This window comes from Cheilinus undulatus, linkage group 4 (genome assembly GCF_018320785.1).
Source record: "Cheilinus undulatus linkage group 4, ASM1832078v1, whole genome shotgun sequence".
Taxonomy (NCBI): Eukaryota; Metazoa; Chordata; class Actinopteri; order Labriformes; family Labridae; genus Cheilinus; species Cheilinus undulatus.
This window is the reverse complement of record NC_054868.1, coordinates 37,986,568-38,013,028: the sequence shown is the minus strand read 5'-3', so window position 1 is coordinate 38,013,028 and position 26,461 is coordinate 37,986,568. Positions and strand designations below refer to the sequence as shown.

The 26,461-nt window shown below is 37.5% G+C and overlaps 2 protein-coding genes across 7 annotated transcripts in view; one reads left to right on the top strand and one right to left on the bottom strand.

Annotated features, from left to right (window-relative positions):
- fam13a (family with sequence similarity 13 member A) overlaps nt 1-4,558 on the top strand; it is a 64,412-nt gene extending 59,854 nt beyond the window's left edge. For all 5 annotated transcript variants that reach the window (XM_041785277.1, XM_041785278.1, XM_041785275.1 and 2 more), the window contains 2 exons: nt 3,268-3,369; nt 3,476-4,558. In XM_041785277.1, the coding sequence (XP_041641211.1) occupies nt 3,268-3,369; nt 3,476-3,599 (226 nt within the window). In that variant the 3' untranslated portion in view covers nt 3,600-4,558. The remainder of the gene's footprint in view (nt 1-3,267; nt 3,370-3,475) is intronic.
- A 1,936-nt stretch (nt 4,559-6,494) lies between these two features.
- Nucleotides 6,495-26,461, bottom strand: part of herc3 (HECT and RLD domain containing E3 ubiquitin protein ligase 3) — a 34,840-nt gene continuing 14,873 nt past the window's right edge. The window contains exons 13-25 of one of the 2 annotated variants that reach the window (XM_041784939.1): nt 26,059-26,248; nt 25,439-25,602; nt 25,204-25,317; nt 24,930-24,953; nt 24,740-24,838; nt 24,432-24,602; nt 23,865-24,008; nt 19,931-20,097; nt 18,742-18,808; nt 16,585-16,667; nt 15,216-15,399; nt 12,251-12,353; nt 6,495-10,097 (exon numbers count right to left, since the gene is read on the bottom strand). In XM_041784939.1, the coding sequence (XP_041640873.1) occupies nt 9,889-10,097; nt 12,251-12,353; nt 15,216-15,399; nt 16,585-16,667; nt 18,742-18,808; nt 19,931-20,097; nt 23,865-24,008; nt 24,432-24,602; nt 24,740-24,838; nt 24,930-24,953; nt 25,204-25,317; nt 25,439-25,602; nt 26,059-26,248 (1,719 nt within the window). In that variant the 3' untranslated portion in view covers nt 6,495-9,888. Of the gene's footprint in view, nt 10,098-12,250; nt 12,354-15,215; nt 15,400-15,441; nt 15,718-16,584; nt 16,668-18,741; nt 18,809-19,930; nt 20,098-23,864; nt 24,009-24,431; nt 24,603-24,739; nt 24,839-24,929; nt 24,954-25,203; nt 25,318-25,438; nt 25,603-26,058; nt 26,249-26,461 lie in introns of those variants that run through there. The other variant, XM_041784940.1, reaches the window with a different exon arrangement.

The window sequence follows — 26,461 nt, the reverse complement described above, 5'->3', positions numbered from 1 at the left end:
GATGAAGTTGCATGATCTCTGGCATAGTATTTCTCAGAGTGGTGATATATTGTGTGTCATTAGAGCCCTGTTTTCCCTCAGGAAGCCCATGAACTCAAATGTTGTTATTCTGGCTACAGTCTCTGAGGTCTGCTAACTTTGCCTCTTCTGCTGTTAGTGATTTCGATAGAGGTTTAGATGTGTTTTCTACCCTTTCATTAAAGTTGCATGATCTGCCCTGAGTGCACTGATTTCTGCCTTGAGTGACGATATAGCTTACCAAAGAGCATCAAAGCATTGCTTAAGGCAAGTGAATCTGTCCTTGGAGATAGCTCCAGCCTTGGAGAAACGTTTCTGTAGAGCAGGGTCCATCACCATAGCCAGAGTTTCAGTCGATTCCATTGTTATAGTGCTTTCCAGGGCAGAGGGCTGCGGCTTGGTTTTGGTTCTATGCAGCATGAGCAGACAAGGATCACTTGTGATAAGTAAAGCTGAGGTGAATTGATGAAGCGATTTTAGTTTGAAAACCAGTAATTACTGCAGTTGCATTGGGAAACAGTTGGTGATAAGGACACTGCTACACCTGAGCAGCCATGTTCAGGTGTAGTTTTTCTTTTACTTATGACCCCATAAATAAAAGCAGTGGGTACATGTATAGACTGTGTTGTCGCAGCAGAGCATGCACCATTGTAGCATTTTGATTTGTTTTGAATGTCTATGAGTGGCATTTTAGAGCAAAAAGTACTTACAATGTTGTTGTTTTCCCTATAAAATCCCAAAAAGTTATGCTAACATTTTGTAGCTAATATTTTCTCTCCTCCCTATTAATTTGATAACTGTATGAGCGCTCTGGTTTATCCCCTTTAAAAAACTGAGTTCCCAAGATGAAGATAAAGTACCAATCTTAGAACCCATCTGCATTCATTGTCTGTCATTTTTGATAAATCCTTTACAAATCGTGAAACATAAGTACTTTTTTCTTCAGTTCCTGTGAAGCCAGAGATTAGTGGTAAAGAACTTTCATCCAAGATTTCTTTTTCTGTGTGGCGTTAATGTCTTCAGTGTAAAGACAGTTATTTCTCCTTTCCCCAGAGTGAAGCTGTTCATCTGATGAGTTCACAGTAGATAGTACAAAATATACTGCAGCTTTACTCGCACCAACTTCAGCTGTACAAGCCTGGAAAAAAAATTAATTGAAATGAGGATTTCTCACATTTAAGGTGAATTTAGTTTGTTGGGATATCAACTAGGGATGTCCTGATCAGAATTTTTGGCCTCTGATCCCATTCCAATTTTTAAATATTGAGTATCTACTGGATCCAAGTCTCAATCTGTTAATCATATCTGCCTAGATTAGAGTCTGATAACCTTTTTTACAAAAATAACTTAAGTAAACAGAATAACTACTAGATGTCTCAAGCTTAATTCATTTAACTAAGTAGCGCTAATATTGTTGTAAAACACATACAATCAAATTTCCACTCAGAATGGTGTGAAAGCTGTTTCACTATAATAATTCGTCAAAAAATAAAGATTGTATATTCTCTTAGTTTGAATTAAATTAGACAAGATTCAAAAATCCACAAAACAGCGTGACTTGATCGGTCACAAAACATTAATTCAAAAGCGAATTCAAGTAACATCAGTTCAACTTAAAAGTGGTGTAGACAGATTTAGTAGTTGCAATAACAAATAAACAAATTACTTTAAAATATTTCAATCCCATTTAGAAGTGGTACAGTTAGCATCACTGTATTAGTCACAACAAAAACTGAACTCAAAAATTGAATTCTAAACATCTAAGCTCCACTTTAAAATGGAGTTAATACTATTGTTTGAATTGAATGGGATAAAAACTAGGGGTGCACCGACTGCGATTTTCTGGCCGATCACCGATCTTTAAAAAGCCTGACCTGACGATTTCGATTTTGACCGGTACCGATTTTTTTTTTATAACTGACAGCATACACCTTCAATGTTCCAATCTTATTTTATTTAAAAACATTGAACAATACCCATGAAACAATACAAACTTGTTGTTTTAACTGCACATGAGGTAGTTCTCTCAAATATGAATGAAAAGTTTAGAGCAAACTACTAAATTATATCAGTTCCTTTAGTCTTTCATTTTTCACATTTTAGTAGGTAGAGGTACATATGAAACCGATCTTATCTAAGTATCGGCCGATCACCGATCCCCCAAAATTAAGGAAATTGGCGCCGATTCCGATTTTGGCCGATCGATTGGTGCACCCCTAATAAAAACCGAATGAATCAACAAACTCTAAATAACAGTCCTTGTTAAAATGGAGCAGCTTCCTACCATAGCAGTAAAAGCAGAATATCAAATACAAGCCACTCTTGTTAGCACAGTGATATTTCTAAAGTTCAGTGGAGCTGCCACAGAACGTTTCCCTCTAATTTCTTTAAAATGGAGTGAAGATTCTTGTTTAGGAAAACCAGCATCTCCCTCTTTTCTGTGATCTTTGTAGCCTTATTTCTCTCTCAAGGGTGTTTTCTCCTCTTGAGGTCCAGAGTCTGTTGCTTCAGTGTAGCAGCCTTCTCCTCTGTTGCTGTAGTGAAGTCACTGTATGTTGCATGTTTAGTTCGGAGATGTTGGATCAAATTGGTAGTTTGAAATGCAGCCTTGCTGCAACAGCCTCTGGTAATGGACGTGTTAGAGACGCTGCAGGTGGCCGTTGGACTGTTTATGCTCTCAAGCTTGAAGTATTTCCATACCGCTGATGTTTTAGCCACAGGATTGCTAATGTTGCTACTCATGCTTTATTGTCTTACTTGCGTGTTTACAGCCTGCCACAAATTGTGCTCTGTTTATGACAGCTGATGTAAATGATCAGCAGGGCTGATCTGATCAAACTGCTGAGCTCCAATCAATCAATAACAACTCTATAATGAGGATTTGTCAAAAATAAAATAAGTAATCTTGGTCAGGACTGTCTGTCTTTGGTTCGATCCTTTATGATACGTTTTAGGTTGTGGATGAATCTAACTGCTGATTGGCTTCCTACACAGTGTCTGATGATGTTTGATGGCCCAAGTTGAATGTTTGATCAATAAAGGTTTGTTAATGAGTGTTTTGCACCAAGAGAAGACTTTTAAAAACATCTATAGAGGTATTGGCTAAATTGATAATTTAAACAACCTAATTTTAAAAATCAGTGCATCTCTAGTAAACCTCTCTACTTCACTAAAAGATTCATTAAAACCTCAGATTAGTGTCATTACTCTTATGTGAGGTCATTAAAATATTTTGTTCTTCTCTTGCAGGCAGGAACTTGTGGAGCAGCTTCAGGAGACGAGAGAGGAGAAGAAGAGACTCCGTAAGAACCTGAAAGAGTTCGAGGACCAGTTCTTTCGACAGAATGGAAGGTAAATGACAGATTACATAACAGAAATACAGAGCAGCACATAAAATTGCTTTTCCATTGCTGACCCATCCCACTTTTTCTTAATGTTTGTTGTCCTGTTGCCATAGAAACGTGCAGAAGGAGGACCGCTCCCCGCTGGCAGTGGAGTACAGCGAATACAAGCATGTTAAAGCCAAACTGCGGCTGCTGGAAGTCCTCATCAGCAAAAAAGACTCTTCCAAGTTCATCTGAGAATAAATAAAAAAGAGACTATTCAAAGGACTGATGCTGAGTCTGCAAACACGTCACCATCTGAACCTCACCTTCACAAAGAGGACTCCAGCAGAAGATGAATCACACTTTTACTGCTTCTAATTTATTTCTATCCTTATTGAATGTTATTATCAGTAGAGAAAATGTAATTTTTCTCCCACTTTACCCGTAGAAGTCTTAAAAAAAACACCTTGTAAGTAAATAATAGAGATGAGATTATTGATATTTTTAAAGAAGGATTTGTGATCAAGATTTCTGTGTATTTTTTTAAGGGAGATGTTACTATTTGTATAACTTCAGTCAGCTTAACAGTATTGACTAAATGAATAGCTTTGTTTATTTCAGTTCTGACCATGGTAAAATGTGTCTGAAATATTCTAATATTGCTTCTGTAGAAGTTAAACCGAGTATTTGCTCACTTAAAGAAGTGGTTTCTAATTTTAATACAACCCAAAGACTCAAGAGTAAAAACAGCAAACCAAAACATTCATCACTATATTCCATAAAACGGATTATTTTCCTTATCACTAACACTTTCTGAGGCATTAACTGTGTATTTTTTATGCATTGATGTGCTTTTCCCCATGTTAAATAAGCTATTTCCTGTTGGAATCACTGGTATGTTTGTGCTCACTGATAAAAATGTTGTCATGGCTGTTTGTGAGACGACTCTGGAGGGCAGAAACGTTCTGAGTTTCCTTTTCATCCTCACCAGAAGTTTGGTTGTTGTAAATACAGATCAATGTGTATGTTTACATTTCTGTGAGCAAGTACACGTTTCCTTTTCTTTCTCCAAAATGGATGATTATCAGTGTGTATTTCGTTTTTACTGAATGTAAACACTGGCAAGGCTTAATGAATTTTGAGTGTGTACGTTTTTGTACATAAGTTTTATTTGTATTTTGTATATATTATGAATGAAATCATATTTTTACTGAGTTTTTTGTCGGTGTGGGTTTCTATGGTTTGAGTGAGTTAGTATGCATGCTTCTTCTACATTGGGCGACTGTGGCTCAGTTGTCTCTTGAAGGTTGTGGGTTTGTTCTCTAGCTCCTGAAGTGACATGTCAGTGTGTCCTTCGGCAAGACACTTAACCCCAGTTTGCTCCCACTGCTGTGTAAGTGTAACCTGACACGCCAGATGGATTTGTTTTACATCCATTTGGGAAAGCTTCAATAGGAAACGTTTGAGAAAAGGCAGAGGCTTTGAAAAAACTCAGAGTATGATTGGGTGAACGTTCTGTCTGTCACATCTCTACGGGCCAATCAGAGCAACAAAACACGTGACATAGCCGCTATCAAGCTGCGCGTGCGCAGCTACTGAGGAATAACGTGAAACATGGCGACTACAGACATGCGTTTGAATGGGATACAATGGGAAGCACAAGGATTGAGATTTAATGCTACAACCGTTTACCACCAGGGACTACATCTTCTACAAATAAATCTAAAAAATAAGAATATCAAGTAAAAGTTAATTTTTTCCTTGTGATTTTTGTATAATAAAATTTGTACAGATGTCCACTCTGACTCAAGAATGAACAGATTCTGGAGGTCATAGATCAGTGATACTGAGCGTGTGGCTCTTAAGCCACATGTGGCTCTTCTATGTCTGAATTTGAAACATTATTCCCCCAGAAAACCTTAAAAAAAAGGGAAACTTTGACCTCAGAAATTATCCGTTGCAAGTCACATTGATCAGTTTGTTTCCCACACTTAAATAGTTGTTTTTGTCATCCTTATTTTTTGTATTTATAGTTCCATTGACTTTATTCACTATATTTTTCCCTTTTTCAATTTTGTGCCACTTATAATCAATCTTTACTGCTTTAAGCCCACTTCTTGCCACTTCTTTTTGCAAATTTTATCATGTTTTTGCCCTTTTTCACCAGGTTTTACCTCTTTTATCCTGCTTACTGCTGTTGTTATCCCCTTTCTTACCATTTTTTGCCCATTTAAGATGCTTTTCGCCATTAAATGCCACTTTTTCCCCTTTTTTGTGAATTGATTCCTATCTCTTTGTTGCTCATTTTTCACCATGTCTTTGATACTTTTTTGCCAGTTTGGCCAGTTTTGCCACCCTTTACTCATTTTTTGTCACTTCTCACCCATTTTTGACACTTTTCTCTCCACTTCCCTCCCATATTTTGCCATTTCATGCATATGTTTCACCTATTTTTGCCACTTCTCTCACAGTTTTTGAACATTTTTGCCACCTTAAATGAATTTGTAGTGCCACTTAACCCATTTTTGCCACTTTTCACCACTTAGATTATTGCTCTTGCAAAGGTATTTTTCAACAGTTTGGCTCTTTGGTTGAGCAGAGTTGAGTAACACTGTCATAGATCAACGTTACTATGCCTCATGTTCATCCCTTGCTTGTGAATGCAATATCACAAGGATGCTTTCAGGAATTTTCAAACTTTGCACGAATGTGCACTGACTCAAGGATGAATGGATTACATTTTAGACATACAAGGGCATGATCACTGTCATCTTAGATCTTGCAAACACAATACTTTTAAGAATGCTAATCCAGTGCAAGAAGTACTGAAGATGATAAGAAACAGCAAGACAAAATAACCCTAAAAACTTTGAGTTTGCTGCCGGGATGACTTCAGTTTGACCCATTTCTACAGAGTCACCCCATTAGCCATTATTGGTAAAATAGGATGTTTGATAAACACATACTCATCAGTCAAGTTCTGATCAACGTTCCACTTCAGCCTCTTGGAGAAGGCCATTTTCCTTGCCTGACATTTCAAAGAAAATACCTGTTTCCTACACATGTTGCTTACCCAGTCAGCAGAATAGGTGTCTAAATATTAAACCCAGCCTCAGTTTTAACATGTGACCATAAAGCACACGGGAAGGGTGTTTTCACACTGTATTGATTTATTGAAAAAGTTTGCTGGAACAGAGAGCTTCGTGTTGCTTTTAAACAAATATGCCAAAATCACATTTTCAGTAGCACAAAGGTGCAAAAAAGTCAAGGGCTGTACAAACCTTTGCATAGGACTAAACTCTGCAGGAAAATTCCATTTTCATCAGACAGATATTGACTGAACATGTCGGTTGTGTGTGAACATGCAGTATAGAGCTAAGCAGGAAGATGAACTGTCCTAAGAAACTTCTCAGAAGAGTCCAGTGTTTAAGACCTTTAGATGATGAACCCAGAGTTTTCATCAATACAATACTGGGCTGTTTCAGGTTATTGCTAAATGTTTGTGTCAGTGTGGCCTGCTAGTCAGGACACGTTTACTGTCTGACATGACTTTTATGTATGAAATATAGAAAAATATAGATATATGCAAGACCATTTCACACAATTCACACAGATGCACAACCTAATTAAACATCATTCTGGTTAGAGGGTTTGACTGTAGGAATAAATACAGCATAACTGGAATTTATACATCTCCAAACAAGTGATATATTATGATAGATACACTTTATAAATCTATAAACAGGTCACCTCTCCACTGTGTAAAACACTCATGTTGTCCTGCTACAAATTTAAATGTATGCAAATTGGGAATGATAAAATTAAAATAGTCATTATTCATATTAATAAGGAATGATTCATTGTAAAGGACAATTTTATTAGCTTCCGTTAGCTCTGTAGCTAAATATGACAGTTCAGTGAGTAGGTGATTAGCTAAGCCTTAGGCAGGTGGTCCTGCTCTTTCTAGCAGTTGAAAATCTGCCAACAAGCAACACTAAAGCTCAGCTTCTGACATGATAGGTCTAATTTCATGACGAACAAACAGCTGGGCCCCGATTACAGAAGGCTGTTGGTTCGGAGCATTTGAACAAATGAACAAGACTCATTAGTGCTGCAATATAAATACAGCCTAATATATTAAGGAAGCATCATTTTTATCAACAGTAAAAGCAGAAGAGGATTAGGACCTAAGGTGAAAGAAAAAAAAATCTGGCCACTTTGAGAATACAGTTGAAATGTCAAGAAAAACGTTGAAATACAATTTTGGGAATAAAGTCTAATTTTATTACTGTAACAATGGATCTTAGAGACTTTGTTTATGAGCTAAAAGAGAGAATCTCATTGTTAAATCTGAAATATAGCTTTACATCTTCATCTAGACAAGGCGCTTTGTAGAGACAGTCAAGATTAGCCATTTCCTGTAGTCTTCAGTACTTTTCGCACGGGATTAGTATTACCTGCTGCTCTCTAATAATTCATGAATCATCCTGGTGCATTCGCACAGGATAAACACAGTCAATTTAGACTAACTTAGACATTTTTGAAGGAAAACATGAAGGTGCTGCATGACAGCAGCAATGAAAACAAGTGATGATTTTTTTTATTTTTAAATTCCTCAAAAAATGCAATAGTGCCTATCATATTTTGTAGCTAACATTGTCTTCATGTATCATACACATATTGCTCAGTTTCCAATAGACATGTGCCAACGTGTTCCTTTTTATATTTCTAAATAAGCTGTTCATGATCACTAAACGAGTGACCAGTCTCCCCTTGCTCTCCCATTACGCATCGAAAAGCGAGCGCTGTTACGTCCTTCCTGTTAATGAACCAGAGAAGTGAGATGTTTCCTGCTACATAAAAAGCTTTTGTGTCATTTTTTTAGTTTTATACAGAAATGTCAGAACATTTGTTTGCATCGCCTTTATCGTGTGCAAATGCATGGCAACAAACACCGACACCAACGGGGTAATTCATGAATAATCAGAGGTCAACAGTTAATACTAATCCTGTGCAAATAATCCTGAAGACTATAACAAACAGCGAATCTTGACTGTTTTTACAAAACGCCTTGCATCGGTGGCCCTAATCCTCTTCTGTAAAAAGCCTATCTGAAAGTGTGTTTAAAAAAAACCCTCCATCTGATGTGTTAAGGGTTCGGCTAAATAAAGGCTCATGCTTGAGCAGGTACTCATCTTTAGCAGCTAGACATTTTTACATGATGTATTTAATGATTTAAATGCTATGCGTGTGTTTTAGCGAGCTTTAGTGTCGATTGTGGCGCATTCGTACTGTCTCGATCTCTTTCATGGTGTGACGGTTTAACAAACGTCCCTGGTAACGGTCGACTTTCAGATTGTGTCTGGTTGTTTCAGATTAAAAAAAAAAAAAAAGTCCTTACAAATTCTCTTTCCTGTTCAAACATATCTGAATACTTAACAACAAAAGTCAGTAAGTGGCATTCATGAGGAGTTTCCAACACCCTTTATAACTGCAACCACCACTTAGGCGTTTGGTGAAAAGCTGACAGTTAACAAGGTCGCATATTAAACCCTAACACCAGTGTTTGAGCTAAGCTAAGTTAAGCTAGCTAACTACTAATAACGTCTGATCAACAGACAGAGAAATTGAGTTTGTTTTTGCTAACGCTCTTCCCCGAAAGCTAATAATCGTATCAATTTGTCCCAGAATGTTAAACTTGCACAGATTTCAATTTTCTGCTTTCATTCAGAAACATGCACACAGACGACAACCACTACAACTCTGAAAGTCAGCTTTTTGTGAAGGATTTGCTGTAGAAGGCAACACTGTTGAATGCAGGTTCAAGACAAAGTCAGCTGCTGTGTATTTCACAGCCCAAAAGGAAAGAGGAATTGCAAATAATATTCACCACAGTTCCTCCTGCACATCTCTGCCTCCATCATCCTTAAGCTGAGGCAGAGGACATGCTGGTGTCCAGATTTAAAAAGATCAGCAGGACAAACACTCCTCAAGATTATATTCAAAATCCTATTTACACACTTATATACATAATGTATTTGTCAAAATATAACCACTCTATTTCATAAACTAAAAGTAACAAAAAACAGAGCAATTGTCCCAAGGTAACAACATAACAATGAAAAATAGAATTTAAGGAGTCAAATATAAAATACACAACTGTGTAAAAAAAGGACAAAATTAAAAGTAAGCAAACATCCAAATCCAAAGTTTCTCAACCGCCTCTGGCTTTGATTTAGGTCCCAACGTTTATTATGATCCCAGATCATCATTCTTCTGCAAAACAATGGTTTATATCCAACAAATATTCAAACATAAGCCTTTAAAATCCTTAAAATGCTCCTCGGGAGTTCTAAAACTTAGCCCAATACAATAAAAACAATAATACTCTGCATTTACATAGATAGACCTTTCAAAATCAGGCTACTTACCGATCCTGTAAGAGCATTTTCGGAGTGCTCTTGCCCTGTTACAGTCATTTGACACTGACTTGATGGTGTATTGCTGTTAAAGTGCATTAAAACTGCTGCAGCCCCCCTCCTCCTCAGACCAGGCTGAAGCCCTCGTACTGCTCCACGGCCTGAGTGAGGCGGCGGCGCAGGATGTCTTTGGTCTGGTAGCGGGGCATGTCGAGCAAGTTGTAGCAGGTGTGTGCCACTGGCAGGTAGTGCTCCTCTGCTGTAGTGGACTGGATAACGATACGCAGGCTCTCCATGCCGTGGATGGGGATACGGTCACTGCCAGTCAGGAACACTGCAAGTAGATGCAAGAAGAAAAACATGGTGAAAAGACAAAATGGGAGTCCAGTGAGCACCCATTTTACAGTGAGATCCAGTGAGCTTGTCTTTCAGCTAGCATGGCATAAACACTGCGAACAGCGAGCCTGTCAATCAGGATAGGCCTGTGATGGTGTATATTAAGCCCAAACACTCAAAATTATGAGAAATCTCAACCACAATGCAAAACTTGAGACCAAAAACTGATTACAAACATATCTTAACAACTAATCCATGGTCCATGGGTCTCAAACATAAAAATATAAATCATCGAATGTTAAAGTGGCACTTATTTCCCCTGAGGAAACTTTTTAAACTAGTAATGACTGGTTTCACTTCAAAGTAAATAGATACAACCAGATATCTAGAACTAAGCCTGGTAGTTATTTGCCTCAGTGAAGTCTACGAAGCAAGGGATGTACATAAGGCATAATGACCCAGAGCTTCCAACATTTATAATCTACTAAATCCATGTGAAATCCAAATCTTAATGATTACAGCTTACAGCTCAAAAAACTCAAAGATCTACCATCTCAAAATATAAGAATATTGTGGAAAAGTCAGATTTTTTCCTAAGTCTTTATTCTCTCCTCTGGTTCAGTACACAAAACAGAAATCATAGGGAAGACTGCTGACCTGACTGTTGTCCAGAGGACAATCATCAGCACCCTTCACAAGGAGGGTAGGCCACAGAAGGACACTGCTGAAAGGCCAGGCTGTTCTCAGAGGCTGTATCAAAGCATATTCATGGAAAGTTGCTTGAAGTTTAGTGTTTTCAGTTTCCAGTCAGTGATGGTTTGTAACGCTATGTCTTCTGCTGCTGTTGGTCCACTGTGCTTTATCAAGTCCAGAGTCAACGCTGTCAGGCATCTACCAGGAGATTTTAGAGCCTTTATTTATTTATTTATTTGTTTACATCGGATCCCCATTAGTTGTTACTGCAGTAACGACTAAGCCTTTCAGGCTTCCATCTGCTGAGAAGCTTACTACTGATACCCTTTTCCAGCAGGACTTGGTCTCTTCACACAGTGAACCCAGAACTAGCAGGAACTGGTTTGCTGACCATGTTAGTACTGTGTTTGATTGGCTAACCTGAACCCTGCAGAGGATCTCTGGAGAAATGTGAGGACAAGGACACCAAACTGAACAATACAGACAAGCTGAAGGCTGCTATCAGAGCAACCTGGGCTTTTTAATACACTAGCAGTGCCACAGACTGATTGCCTCCATGCTATGCTGCATAGATGAAGTAGTTCATGCAAAAGGAACACTGACCAATTACTGAGGGCATAAATGAGCATATTTTCCAGGAGGTCAACATTTCTGTATTATAAATCCTTTTCTGGACTGATGTTTTGTGGTATTTCAATATTTTGAGGTAGTGGATTTTTAATTTTTGTGAGCTGTAAGCTGTAATCATCAACATTAAAACAAAGTCTTGAAATATTCCACTTTGTAACAATTAAATAAGGATATATGGTAGTTCGAGATGCACCTGTATGTTGTAAATAGTTTTACACTTTTGAGACTGTATTAGATCACTGTCACAGTATTTGTTTATTGCATGCTGACTTTTCACTCCTAGCAACCAATTAGTGTTGACTCTCTGTGAGGAGGGTATTTCACTTTGTCAAATCACAAATGGACTCTGATGAAGATGCAGTGTGTATCAAAACATTAACCCTTTGATCCTTATTAATCTGCAAAAAATGACTGGTGTGCACCAGTTTCTTCTTTGATTTTTTTAAGCATAAAAATGTGGCTTTTCATATTTACTGAAACAAGAAACTTTCATGTGTAATGCATCTAAAACCATGAAAACCAGTAAATGATCTTAAATAAATAAAAAATAAAATGAAACATAAATATGAAAAACTACAGAATTCATTTGAATCATTTAGCATGTTAAATCTGCTGTCCTTATTAGCTACAAACCTCTTAATATCTCTAAAAGATCACCTTCTTTCCTTGCATTTTTCTCTGAAATCACTCTTTCCTGAGTGACTGCACCTTATATTCATGAGCCGGGACATCTGGCCCTTTACTACAGTATTTATGAGGCGTGTGAGGGTGAGAGCGTGAGAATTAAACTGACATGTGAGTCCAGAGATGAGGTAATTAAATGCTTACATAAGAACTGCTTCTTCTTTTCCAGAGGGAACTCATGGAAAACCTCCCAGAACAATCTGATGGTTGGATGAGTAGCTGTGTATTCTCCTTTGTAAACGGCATTCTGCAGAGAGAAGAGACGTAGTGATTAAAAGCTTTACAATGTTTGATTGTCGTTCCTTTGCAGTCACGTACAAGCTTTCATCAGTAACATAATTTCCACAGATGTATCTTTTTTAATTCCTTCTCCATCTGCAGTATAACACATATAAATAAATCTGTTAAAAATCAGATTTGGATTCCTCTTACACAACAGTCCCTCAGCTTATCCCAAATATGTGATGTTGTAATCTGTACAACAGGGATATCTGCGCACGAGAGCCAACAGCACCAGGAAAATATGCTAAAACCAGGGACAACAGCTGAAATTTTCATTTTATTTGAATTTTGACCATTTATTCTTTTCCTTAACTAGTACTCTCACTGATAAAAACACGATGTTTGTGAGATATTATTTATCTTCCAGGGTTTATGTATTTTTAAAGATGTATTAGGGATTTTAGCCAGCAACAGTTATTTATATGTATGTCCTTGGTATGTTATATTGATGATGTGCTCTTTTCACTTTAAAAGATAAGAAGATAGGATAAGAATTATTGATATGAAGTTTTTTACAGACATTCAAGATCTTCAGAGGATGAATCGTTTTGAGTTTCTCTGAATTTCCTTTTGCACAATTAAAGTTTCCATGAGTTTGTTTTATTATTTCTAAACGGTCTTAAAGCTTTGCACCAGATTTACTCTCAAGAGATACATTTTTTTGTCATTACATTTGAAACAATTAGATAACCTGACACGGTTGATAGGCTGTTTCACATATCCATGGCATGGGATGTATTTCACATCCATCTGGGCAGTCCCCTATAGTCAGTGAACCTTTAAAAGAATTGGAGGGTGATTGGTCAGTCAGTAAGTCTGGCATGCCCTGCTGCCAAGGGGTTAATTACCACAAAGCATGAGCCCGGCAGGCAGCCATCATCATGTCAAATTTCAACTCTTTACAGTCATTGGAGCCAGCTGGTCAATCAATCTCTCGCTGAAGATGGGCAAAAACAGAGCAAAAGCAATTTTCCACCAAGAAAAGCTTTCAGTAGGGCCCTTTGCTCTTTTTTTAATTAAACAAACTGCTGTATCCACACTAATCACTTTCCTTGCCGCCATTGTTTACAGGCTTACAGTCTCTTCAACTAAAGTATGCCCGTGGCTACCGCATCTTTCTCCTTAAATGTCTCTGGTTAGCAGAGGTGGAAAAGTACACCTACATAGCACTCAGGTAAAAGCACAGTTACTCTGATTAAATTTCATTTAAGTAAAAGTGATCGTCTATAAATCTACTCAAGTAAAAGTAAAAAGCATTTAATTAAAGTTCACTTGGAAAAACTGACTGTCAATTGAACTAACACAAAGTTAATTCAACACTTTAAAAGTGTCTTTACTGGTCCACACTACTTAAAGTTAAACTACATTTTAAAGGGTTAAATATTACATTTTTGGGAGATAAAACCAACTCAGAAATGTTAAACCCTGAGAAATCAACACTCCAGTTTTTGCCACGCACAACAGCTGTTTCATGATATGACAGGAAATGATTCTCATGTGCTACTGTGTAGTCAACAGAGGTAGAAAAAGTACAAGAGTATTGTAATCAAGTAAAAGTACAGATACTCTGGTTAAAACTTACTTGAGTCAAAGTAAAATTACTGATTTCAAAATGTTAAAAAAGTACAAGTATCCAAAAAATGACTCAAATGCAGTAATTTAAGTAAATGTAATTAGTTACTCTCCACCCTTGCTGGTTTGTCAAGTCATTTTCTGACTGGGAACAGGCGTATGAGCTTGAAGCTTTGCATTATAGACCTACCTAAAGGCAGGCATGAAATCTGGCTGATGTATCTGTTTTATAGGGTTAAATATTACACAGTTTACTGTAAAACACTGTTTGGATGTTTATGTTTCTCTAGGATGGCTGTCCGAAATGATGCCTGCTTTTCCAAATGAAGCCATCCTTTTAGCCCTTTCACATCCTTACACTTAATTTCAGTTAAAAAAAAAAAAAAAGAGAAGATTTATTAGCTTCCACACTGGTAATCAGGGAACTTTTTCCCCTCTAAACTCATCATTTGTATTGATCTCAAAAACCTCAAACCAGTCTGGCTGTACACTTTTTTATTGTCATATTTTTGTTCATTATTATAGACATGCCCAAATTTCAGTTTACCCAAAAAAAATCCACAAATGTGTGAAGAACAATAATACAAATCCTAAACCTGCTGAAATAATCTTTCCTGAGGAAGTCTGTTAAAGTATTAAAGTAAGAATGAGGCAATGACTTATGTCAGTGTTTTCAACATTACTTTTAGGGTCTCTATCCATAGACTGCTTTCTGCACTGGCAGCATCCACAGCCTCAGTTTCAGAGCATTTCTCACTGGAATTTATTGTTAAATAGATTAAAGTGTATTCAAATTGTTTCACTGATAAAACCCTAAAAAACGGCCTCTACATGCTTTTCTTGATTTTGACTGGTCAGTTACAGAGAAGTGTTGGAGTTTAAAAAGTTGACATTTTTTCAACAAAGAGCACTGTGAGTGAAGCAGCCAAAACATAGCTGGCACCAAGGGCCTTTTGCACTCATGACGCATCAGAAACACTTGGCTATGTTAGTATTGTGAGCTAAATGAGTGCTGCCATCACAAAGCCGTGGACACAGGCTCTTTCTGTGTCACAGTAATAAACATGCAAGATATTTATGTCATATAAGTCTGATTAATTACCTTTGTTCACAAAATTAAAAAAAGATGTGATCATAAAGACAAAAACTGTTTTTTCTTCTAAATGTGATGGGATGACAGGTTGCAGTAGGTCAGAGCTGTTGTAGGCATTACTCAGAAAATCACCGTTTATATGGATTTTCAAACAACACAGACCTTCTCCATCTCCTCCCAGTTGTAGTTGTTGTTGCCAACCACCATGGCCATCAGCTCAGACGGCTGGAACAGCGACAGGATTTCCCCACCACACACCTTCAGGAAGCCGGAGGAGAAGGCCGAGTACTGTTCGCTCACAGAGTCTGTGAACACGTAACATAGGTAGGCCTCCACAAACTCTTTCCTAAAACACAGACAAACAACCAAATCACTGATTTGTTCTCCACAGCGGCTGCATCCTCACAGATGAGCTTATAAAGAAATAATTAACGCAGACTTGAATGTGGGACTGTAAACACTCTTCCTCCTCCATCTTTGTTGTTGTTAATTAATGTCCTCTTCAGACAGCCTGACTGGAGTCTGTTTACACCTCAGTGACGTCTTACACCAGAAGTTCCTCAGGTAGATTACATCAATAATCTCCTCCACTCTGCTGTCGCCTAGTAGTCCATTAGCAGAGATACATTCAGATGAACGCTGGGAAACCTCCTGAGGTTTATTCCTGTTTGTAAAAGGCACAGTACTTAAAAAATGTAAATAAAAGCATAAAAAAATATTGGCATACAAAGTCACAATGTCAAAGTGTCACTGAGCAGACACTTCTGTGCAAAGCAATGTACATCTAAGAGAAAGAACAGCACAAGCAAAGACGCACTTCATTAATAACTGTCTTTTTCTGATTAAGATAAAAGAGCTACAACTTTCATCGTATTGTACAGTCCCATGATACAATCTGTGATCCCATCCTGTTGGGTGGATTAACAACTCAAAGACTTACAGTCATCCATCTTTAATAAACTCAATCCAGATCTCCATCTTCAGTTTGTGTGATGTGGGCGTTCAACACCACAGGAGCAATGATGCTCTCTTATTAATTATTGTATTACAGTGTTATACTGGGGGGATTTTTGCAGAAAGGACTTGCAGCTTGCGCCATCTGTTCAGCACCAGCAGCCAGACAGGCTGACACCACCCACCCTACAACCCTCCAGACACCTCCACCGTCACTGTAATCAACGCCACTGGCTCAAGGACACGCTGAAGAAACGGGGCATCGATGGCGGAAATAAACACACCGAATGACGTAAAAATCTACCAATTTCTTTTGTTTTCTACGTTTCCAGTGTGAACGTGACCTTCAGTTGGAACAATGGGGCACGAGCCGCCAGCTGTGTGTGCACATGATAATCTCAGAACTGGAAAAAAATAAATTAGAAAACCACAGAGTCATCTGGTAATCTTTCAGAGAGAACAGAGTGGAAGCTTTCAAAACCTAAAACAAGGTCATTTTCAGAGGGATTGCTGATGAATTTCAGATCTAATCTCTGAAGATTGCTGTCTTCATGTTTGATCTGTTGCCCTGCCTCACCTGTTGTTTTTGTCCACGCTGATGCCGTCTCCTCCAGGAATTAGCTCCTTGACCTCCGTCATCCCGTAGTTCTCCCTGGTGATCTGAAAGTGATGGGGACACAACAGAAAGTCTTAGCTGAAGGTTATTTTGTGGTTGATTCTACACTGTTAGACTTAAATAAAGTTTGACACATTTTTAATGTCAACCAAAACCACATAAAGAGACAAAAAACAACAATCAATAATAATCAGTATTAAACATTGTCTGTGTTGCTAAAGCCTGATACATGTGTAATATTATTAATAACAATAATAACAATAATAACAATATTATTATTATTATTATTATTATTATTATAACCATGGGAATAAATAATAGTAGAGGGCACAGAGTGCGGCTAGAGAGGTATTATTTAAACCAGAGCAGGGGTGTGTTTGTGATCCCAGTGGAGGCCAGTATGTCAAGGAGGATGTGAGAATTCTTAACAGACCAGAGTTAGCTGCAATGAAAATATTATTATTATTATTTTTTTCAAGGTTGTTCTGTGCTATGGAGGAGGCAAAAACCAGACTGGAGTTGCTCATAGAGGTTATTTTCAGATAAGTGAGTGTGGAGCTGGGATGGAACTGTTTTTTCAAGAATTTTGGAGAGAAATTGAAGGTTGGAAATATGACGAAAGTTATGTGTCAGAGCTTAAACATGGACATAGCTTCTGTGACATCATCCATTGGCTTCTGAATTTTGAAATCCAATGAGGGTGGTCAGAATGTTGCAAAAGCTATCTCAGAATAACTTTTGGTCTACCTTTAGACAGAGAGGTGAGGCTGAGGCTGACCTTTAGCCTCCTGGTACAACACTACAACATGCCCAATGGTCAGTCAACAATATGTCAGAAATATGCACAACTCTTAACCTTAGCATCATGAAAACTGGTTAGGTCTAAAAAAAAAAACAGTCACACCCCTGTTCTGTGTTTTTGCTGATAAAGGCACCAGCTGTGTGGACTGAAGCCTTTTTTTCTTATCTTAATTTCTGCCCTCAAAATGAGCTTTGTAACAAAGGGGGACTTTTGGAGCCTGCGTTAAGTGGACACTTGAGGAACTGCACTTTTTTTTTTTTTTTTTTACGTAGGCAGTGGCTCCAATTTTCGACACCTTTGGTTGCCGCTTAGTCAGCGCCCTCTGACCCATACGGCTATAACCATTATAGATTCAACAATCTTGTAAGTAAGCTTCCACTGTTATTTTACTGTTTGTGTATTTAGGTTGGGGTAAGTATAGTGTAAGTTCAGTGAAAACATATACAGAGGTAATGATGTTTCAATCACAAAAACAACTGTGTACATTAAGTCTTGAAATATATAAAACTATGAAGTAAAACAATCCTGGCTGGCTGATTTACACAGATTCAAGATCACTTCTAGCTGCTCTGAGAGCACATACGCTTTCTCTCTCTGCCTGTATGTTAAATTTGAACATACCTATCAGCTATGAGTAATACAGTGATTACTATGGGGGTATTACATGTTTATATCTATCTTTCACAGTTTAATTTAAACTACAACAGAGGTTACAAATAAGAGATTTAATAGTTATGGGGTCCTCCTTAAAAAGGCCAAAAGTGTAGGTATATCTACAGATTGCATCCTACTTTAATTGATCATAATCGACAGAATTTATGTCACTCTCCCCTCTAATTTTTTATTAAGCTACTCAAGTGTACATAGTTGTCTGATGCCAAAACATTTGTTTTTTAAAAAAACTGAATTGAATTGTGTTTCATTATTATTTTTAAATTTCTGCTTATTTTATATATATTGGTGTGCTATTTGTGAAAATGTGCCAAGGGTTGAGGACTTGGATCTGATTATTTATTATTATTATTATGATTATCATTATTATTGTGTTGTATACATCCTTTTTGGTTCAGTTTGTTTTGTTTTCCTGGAAAAAAAAGGAACAGGAAGTCTTGTGGCCAAGCTGTGATGTGGAATGTTATGGCTCTGGTTTTAATAAAAAATTTAAATTTAAAAAAAGGCAAAAAGTGCTTGGTTTTGTGCTTAAAAGCTGATTGTTGGTTTTGGGTATTCATGGGTTTATACACATTAAAAATAATCTTACCTTATAGTCAAAGTTGTAATATATGACCATAACCTATAAAAAATGTTTTACTTACAGCAAAGTTGAGAAGAAACACCTCTTCCACATCGTTTCCTTCATAGTCTAGTAGTTGTTGAAGACTCCTGAGAAAAAAAATAGCAAAGATGGCTCAACATTAATAATTCATAAACATGAAAAGCGCAATCATTAATCTCAAAATCAACAATAACAAACTGATCCGTGCATTTCAAAACAGCTGCTTTATCTATACCATCATCATCACCATATATAACTAGATACTGATTTTATTTAAGAAATATCTGAGGTGTTGGCTGTATTTTTTTTACCTCATCAGACATGGTATTGCACACACCTGTCATCTCAGGATTTAATCTGTCCTTGTTTGACGTTTTGGATTGAAAATCAGGGATCAGCTGTGCCTGACAGCTGCATGGATCAAACAAATATAGGAGGGAAAACTTGAAACTGTCTAATGGATTTAGAGCGAGGTGGTAGCACATTTGCTAATAATAACCATCGGAAATGAGTCAGTCAGAGTGTTGTGTTAGATTCCCCTAAAATAACACCATCAAATAGGGAAAATGAAAAAAACACAATATATTAAAATGAGGATCAAGTTCAAACAGGTTGCGGTCACAAAATATTTTTTCCTCAGAATGCAATACAAATCAAAATCCAACCTCAATTGAGCTAGAACTTTGTTTTTTTAATCAAGTGTTCTTTTTCATTTTTAAGTTAGTGTGAAAACTCAATCTGTCAGATATAGACACTAGATTTAGATCAGATATAGATCATTTGATGTTGTATTCTCTCTGAAAGAAATGCTACAGACATAGCTGATCTTTTTGTAGTTTTAAGAAGGCTAATCTTCACATCAATAGTAAACTGGACACATTTAGGTACTGGAGAAGTGCTAGGTCTTCCTGTTCTAAATTCAGAGAGGAAAAGTTTCCCAGGGACAGTCAATTTTTCTTCTACATGCATCTTAAATAACCACGTTATGCAAGTGATGACACCCCTGTGGCTCACCACAGGGTTACATTTGTTTTGTACAAGTCATTTCTTACTGCCGCTTCAGAATTTTACATGATAAAATTACATTTGAGTGCGTTTTTAATTGGGAACAACAGCCAATAAAGAGTTTCAAATATAAGAGCACGATTTTTTTAAATGGTGGCAATGTCCAGCAAAACCTTTAAGACATGGTAATCTAGCAATGCTCCGTTAGTGCTCAGACTTGGTACCTGGCCTCAGTGGGAGAGAGCTCCATGAAGTCCTCTAGCGTTGTGGACACATCAAGCAGCTTTTTGTAGAGAGCCAGGGGGAAGTGGAGGTCCACCACTGTAGAGTTATAGATGGCCAGACCACAGATGATCCCGATCAGGTGAAACCAGTTCTGCTCCACAAAACACTGAAAACACACAAGACAATAATCAGACTATTTCTGTTCGCCCTACTTCTAAGCTTTAGCCATTTTGACATCCACTTAAACAAGTGACAAGCTTGCCCAAAGGCAAAGCTGGGCCCCTAAGAGGCCCTGTGAAGTGTTCTCTGGTGAGATGTGAATTAATGATGTAAAGGCATGTATGTCAGGTCTTTAGCTTTTTGGCTTACATACATTTTCATGGCCTGGATATGAAAAGTTTGATGCCAAGCTGTTATTTTGGTCTGCATGAATCAGCAACTTTTTTTCTTCTCCTCTCTCTTCAGTGTCTGGACTTTATGAAGGTTCTGGCATGACAATGCACAGTCCAAAATAATTGTCCTATTGAACAGTTTAGTACAACAGATCAGCCTACCCTCATTAACTTTAAAAAAAAACAAAAACAGGCTAATACCATTTTAAAGTCGCTGTAAAGAGACAAAAAAAAATCTGTATTCGTTTGTCATATGACAGGCCACTGTGTTATGAACAACCAGGCCAAATTTCAGTCATAAAACAATCAAGTTTATAAAATCAAGCTTCAAAAGTATGAAAAATGAGGCAGTAAAATCTGCTCTAGGACATTGTGGGCGTATCAGTTGAATGGGCTGAAGCTACGCCCACTCATGAAATTTTTAAAAATGCAAATGCTTCTGATCAGAGCCCAGTTGCCTGGCTTTGTGTCAGAGCAGAGAGATGGAAGCTGGGGATTAAATTTACCGTTTTCTGGCACAAATCTCTACATTATGATGCTTTTATATTGTTGTAGCATTAGGGGGGCAGGGTAATTCCCCATCAAGACTGGTAATGTCATGGGCTCCTATATTTGCTCAAATGAAACCCAGCCAGGAAAGAGGTGAACAACTTTCTAATGGTCTAAATGAAAAATTCAGTCACACGTAGATCTCTGTTTTCACATGTTTACAGCAATCATATTCCAACACATATAGTGTGTTAAGACACAGAGTTTAGATTTCACTTTACATGGACTTTAAGGAAACATTTTGAAACAGGCTACATTTTTCTGATGCAGCAATCAATAACATTGTATTTTTGCAGCTCTAATAAACGGTGCAGATTAAGACTTTAAAAAAACGTGATTGTCATTGCTGAAAAGCAGGATGAATCCTGTTTTTGCTGGCTGTCCATGGGCCCCCACACAGGGCTAGGCCTCAGAAAGTTTTCCTCTTTTTCCCACATTATGGGGGGCATTGACAAGTGGTTTATCACCATGAGTTTAACTATGATTTATCAGGTAGATGCAATTATATCATTCATCATTCAAACATCTGATACAAATTGTAGCCCTGAAGCTGGAAAACTGAATCATTACAGTATATCATTTAATGCAAAGTTTAAAAAAAAAAAAAAAGTTCTGCAAGCATAAAAAAAAAGTTTTTTTGTTTTTTTTTAAGATTTATTTTTGGGCATTCTTGTGCCTTTATTAGATAAAGGAGGACAGTGGATAGAGTTGGAAACAGGGTCAAGAGTGGGGGAGAGACATGCGGTAAAGGGCCTCAAGCCGGATTCAAACCCGGGCCGCCCGCATACATGGGGAGCATCTTTAACCACTAGGCCACCTGCTCCCCAAATGTTTTATTTTTATAAGAAAAGAGAATAGCAGTGTTTAAATTATTAATGTTTTCAAAGGTCATAAGATAAGGTTATACTATCTTAAGATAACAAAACATATTTTCTTGTAATTATTGCTAAATCTAATGTGGTCTTTTTGGAGATCACAGCTGGATAACTCACAAGACTTTTTGGGTCCACGTTATTACTCTTATATTTTTCAGACTTCATGGCATTTTCCTAACATTTCCGAATTATCTCCTAATTTGAAAAAAAAAAGAAAAGAAAAAAAAATCAAACAGAATTAAGGATCTATCATTGTTTCTGTACATTTAACATGCACTGACTGCTTTTTTCTTTCAGCTCAAGTTTACAGAAATATTTATTTCTCTGTGTGATTATTTGGAAGTTTTGACATCACCTACAATAAGAGCAACAGGTGATATAAAATCAGTCTGACCTTGCAAAGGCAGACAGAAAAAGAAGTCACAATGTTTTGGTTCAGGCAGAGGATCACTAGCATTCTTACTTATGACATAACGCTTTCCTCAAGTTCAGGGCCATGCTGTCCTTATGAAGGTCTATGTTTTGTAAACTTGAATGTTGCTACTACTGGCACATCTCTGTGTGTAAAAACATCAACAGCCCATCTTCCTAGACTCATCCCATTGCAGCTTTTAAAGTTAAGATTTTCTCTGGTGTTGAAAACTGTTAGAAATATTTGCAAAAATGCAACTACTCAATAAAAACACATTGCATGGGTAATTTTTTATTCACTGTGGCTTTCAGAGCAAAACAAATCTATATATACAGTGCTTAACAAATTTATTAGACCACCTGTCATAAAGACGAGAAAACATAAATATTTCAGAAATCTTTCAAAAACTGGTTTAAAATTAAAAATATTATTGTAATATATTTGGCAAATAACAAACTGAAACAACTAAATAGTCCTTTTTCACACATAATAACCAAAAAACTTCATATTTTGAATGGCCTCCTTTGGCCTTAATAACAGCTTGCATTTTTGCTGGCATTGTTTTTATGTACTTTTCCACAGTCTCTTTTGTTATTGAGTTCCCACAGACCTGCTTTAGATGAAAATTCTGTGCCATCAATCTTTAAATCTACTAAATCCCAAATTTGTTCAAAAGGAATTTTCTCAGACTCTGATCTAGAAGCATTCATCTCTGCCTGAAGATCAGCAGTGGTCTTCCTTCTGTCTCTAGTACTTCAAATCTTGAGGTGTCTGACATCTGCTTCAGTTAACTTTGGTTTCCTGCCTCTTGCTTGGCACATTTTGTAAGTACCAGTCTCGGCAATTGACTCCAAAGCATACTTGACCACACTGTGACAACACTTTATGTCTTTCCCTATTTGTCTCAGAGACCATCCAGCATCATGAAGTGCTTTAATGCGGACTCTTTCATTTTCAGTGAGCTCTCCACGTTTTACCATTTTGAACAGGAATGAGGAATTTCATACTGAATTCACCTTTTCATACCCAAATTTGAGCCGGCTCACTGGGCTTCTCTGAGAAGTCAGAAATCAATCAAGCATAACATTCAACCACTAAAACTCATTTTTCTCTTCAGGAATGCAAGTAAATAACTATAATTTGACATATTAGTCAAGAAATAATAATGTGCTTTACTATTTTTTCAGGTTTTGGTAAATCAGTAAATTTGAAAATTAATGGATAACAATAATAATCATATTTTAGCATTAAAAATATCATTTGGGTTAAAGAGCTTCTACATATTGGTGTATTAATAATTGCAGAAACATAAAAATGATTTTGTAATTACCAATGCTGTTAACTTAGGGCAGCTGTGGCATAAACCTTACTTTGGGTGGTGGTCTAATACATTTGTGTGTGTGTATATATATATATATATATATATATATATATATATATAGTATATTTACCTCTATTTCAAACAAGCTGGATCAAGATAAGGAGTAGTGTTAACATAAATTAAACTTTACATAAAGACAATAAAAAACAAAAACAAACACCTAATAATACCTTGTACTAATGTTATGAAAACTCTCAACCAAAGTAAACTGTTTCCACTTTATTTTTTTGTCATGTAAAGGAGCTGAAAAGCTTTGAAATGTAATTCTGTTTCTTTTTTTTTCATTATTATTTGAATGCAGAGTTGTTCAACAGTATGACTTACTTTGTCTGAGAACCAGAGCAGGTTGGACTCTTTGTAATGAGTGAACATCCCATAAACAGGATCCATCAGCTCCTTTAACAGCAGCAGGAAGAACTCTTTAGTGACTCCGCCTGCGTCTACGGCCTCTTCTCCATCAAAGATCACCTAAAGGAAGGAAGAGAAAGATTTATAAAGAAAGAACATTTTTGACCTCGTGCTATAGAATGAATGGGCACTCTCAAAAACCATTTGTAAGGCCCTCCAAGAAGAGTGGCAGCTGTTATAGCTCCAACGGGGGACCAACTCCATATTAAAGCACATGTATTTTAATTAATGTTGTTATAGTCCCTGTTAGTGTAATAGTCAGGCTGCTGAACACTTTTGTCCAAATAGTGTATCTCATTACAGTTTACATGAGAGGGTAGGATTAGACCATACTCTTAGTTATGTTATATTATCTACAAAGACCAAACATTATCCACCATGAGCACAGAAAAGCCACATTCAGAAAAGTCATAGTAGCAAAGAGAAACTTCCTTTTATCAGGCAGAACCCTGGGGCAGCTTTTCAGCTCCTCCTAGATCTCACCTTGAGCGGCTTCTTGAGGTCCACATCAGAGTACATGGTGAGCTCGCGTAGCGTGTCACTCACTAAATGGTTCCTGCGTACATGGAGCACCAAGTAAGGGTTCCTGGCAAGGTGGGGTTCCAGTGTGAGCAGCATAAAGACATTGTGCAGGTTTGCACCGCTGACTGCCATCTTTGAAACAGGAAAATACAAAATAAATGAATAAAACTAAATGTGATATTATAAGGAACAACCAGAGTAGGTATTTTCACTCAATAAATACATTGAATTACCTGTATCAAAATCATTTTTACATTAAAAGCAGTTACCTGCATTTGCAGTTCAGCGTCTGTTTGCAGCATGGTTGTCTTGGCTTGAGCGTTCAGAATGAACGGGTAGGCACATAGGTTCACTGAGGGAAAGTCACTCTGTAAGGAAATGTGGAAATATTCTTACTGCACTAGTAGCTGTTAAAGGGGCATTAATACATGCTGGACCATCAGTCTTTTAATCAAGTACCTGTGAGGGGGATGATCCAACTTTCTAGAAAACAAAATGAGGGAGAAAAAAAAGTCTCTTAAGCTGATAATTATGCAACAATTTAAATATGAACATGTAAATGAACAGAAGGTGAACTTGGACAGCAAGTAGTGGCAAATCTACAGGCAGTTATGGATGAAATTTCACACTATACCCAGAGACCAGCATAGCATAAGTAGAGAGAGTGTGTTCGGACTCCACAAATGTTATCTAACAAGTAAGTGAAACATCCTGGGAGTGTGTCAGTACTCACAATATCAGCTCTACTTAGAAACCATTTGAGGTAATCTTCCTGGATGTCCACCAGGCTGGTGATGTCAGGGATATAGAAGTGGTTATACTCCACATGGTTGGCCTTTAAGTTTACCTGGAGACGCAGAAACAGTCACATCGGTTTGGGGGGGGGCAAACATCCTCCTCAGACTTCTATCAACTGAAAAGTCAGGCGTAGAACTGACATCTTGTCATTATGTAAATTGTGTTTATACCTTGTGGAGTTTTTCCAGCAATCTAAGTGTGGCAACAAAGTAGTTCTCGTAGAACACGGGTACGAGCAGCGTCTTTCCTCCAGTCAGCATGAACACAACGATGCTCTTGTACATGTCGACCATCCTGGTGAACACATTGCCATCCACAAAGCACCACCAGTTATCTGCAAGGACAGCACACAAGTTGAGAAAACCTTACTTTAACTAAATTTGAAAACAGATTACCACAATTCGAGGCTGGAAGATGATGTAGGGTGCACTTCCCCTGAACTGGGCTGAAGCATGATTGTCCCTCCTCCCCTGTCCCACCACTGGCCTGCCTGGTATGGACAACTGAACTTTGGGAGTCTGTACTAACTGCCTATGCATTGGTTCTCAACTGCTAGTGCCAACCTTTTAGATGGAAAAATATAGTAAAAGTGTGGCCTATACACTGAAATAGTACTTATAGTACTTTTGTTGTTACTACTGTTCAGTTGTGGAAACATTTAACAGCTTGTTAGCTTGCTAGATCTAAATATTTCCCTGGCACAAAACATTGAGCTCCGGGGATACGCATGTGATATTGATGATGTGATCGGTTAAAAAAAGCTTGTGGAGTGTGCATGCAAGTATGATACCCAATACTTTGCTGGGGTTGGCATCTAGCCGAAGGATGGCCATAGCCAGGGGTATAGTGAGGCGGATGTAGTTCTTGGAGTCCTTCAGGGCTGGGTACTCAGACAGAATGAGGTAGATCCTCATGGCCTCGACGTCAGGAGGAGAGCGTGGCAGTTGGGGGATTAACAAACTCTCAAAACTCTTGGTAGCCTATACAGACAGATGGACACAGGAAGCAGATGTACATAAATGAGACAATGTTTATATTTCTATCCAGAATTACATAGAAATAAAAACTATTTTCCGTTTTAAATGGAAAACAGTTCAAATCAATTTAAGACTCTATCTTTGAAATGTATGAGTTTGAACAAATCAGCAAAAGGAGCGTCTCACATATCATTTGATTCTAAATAACATGGCAGC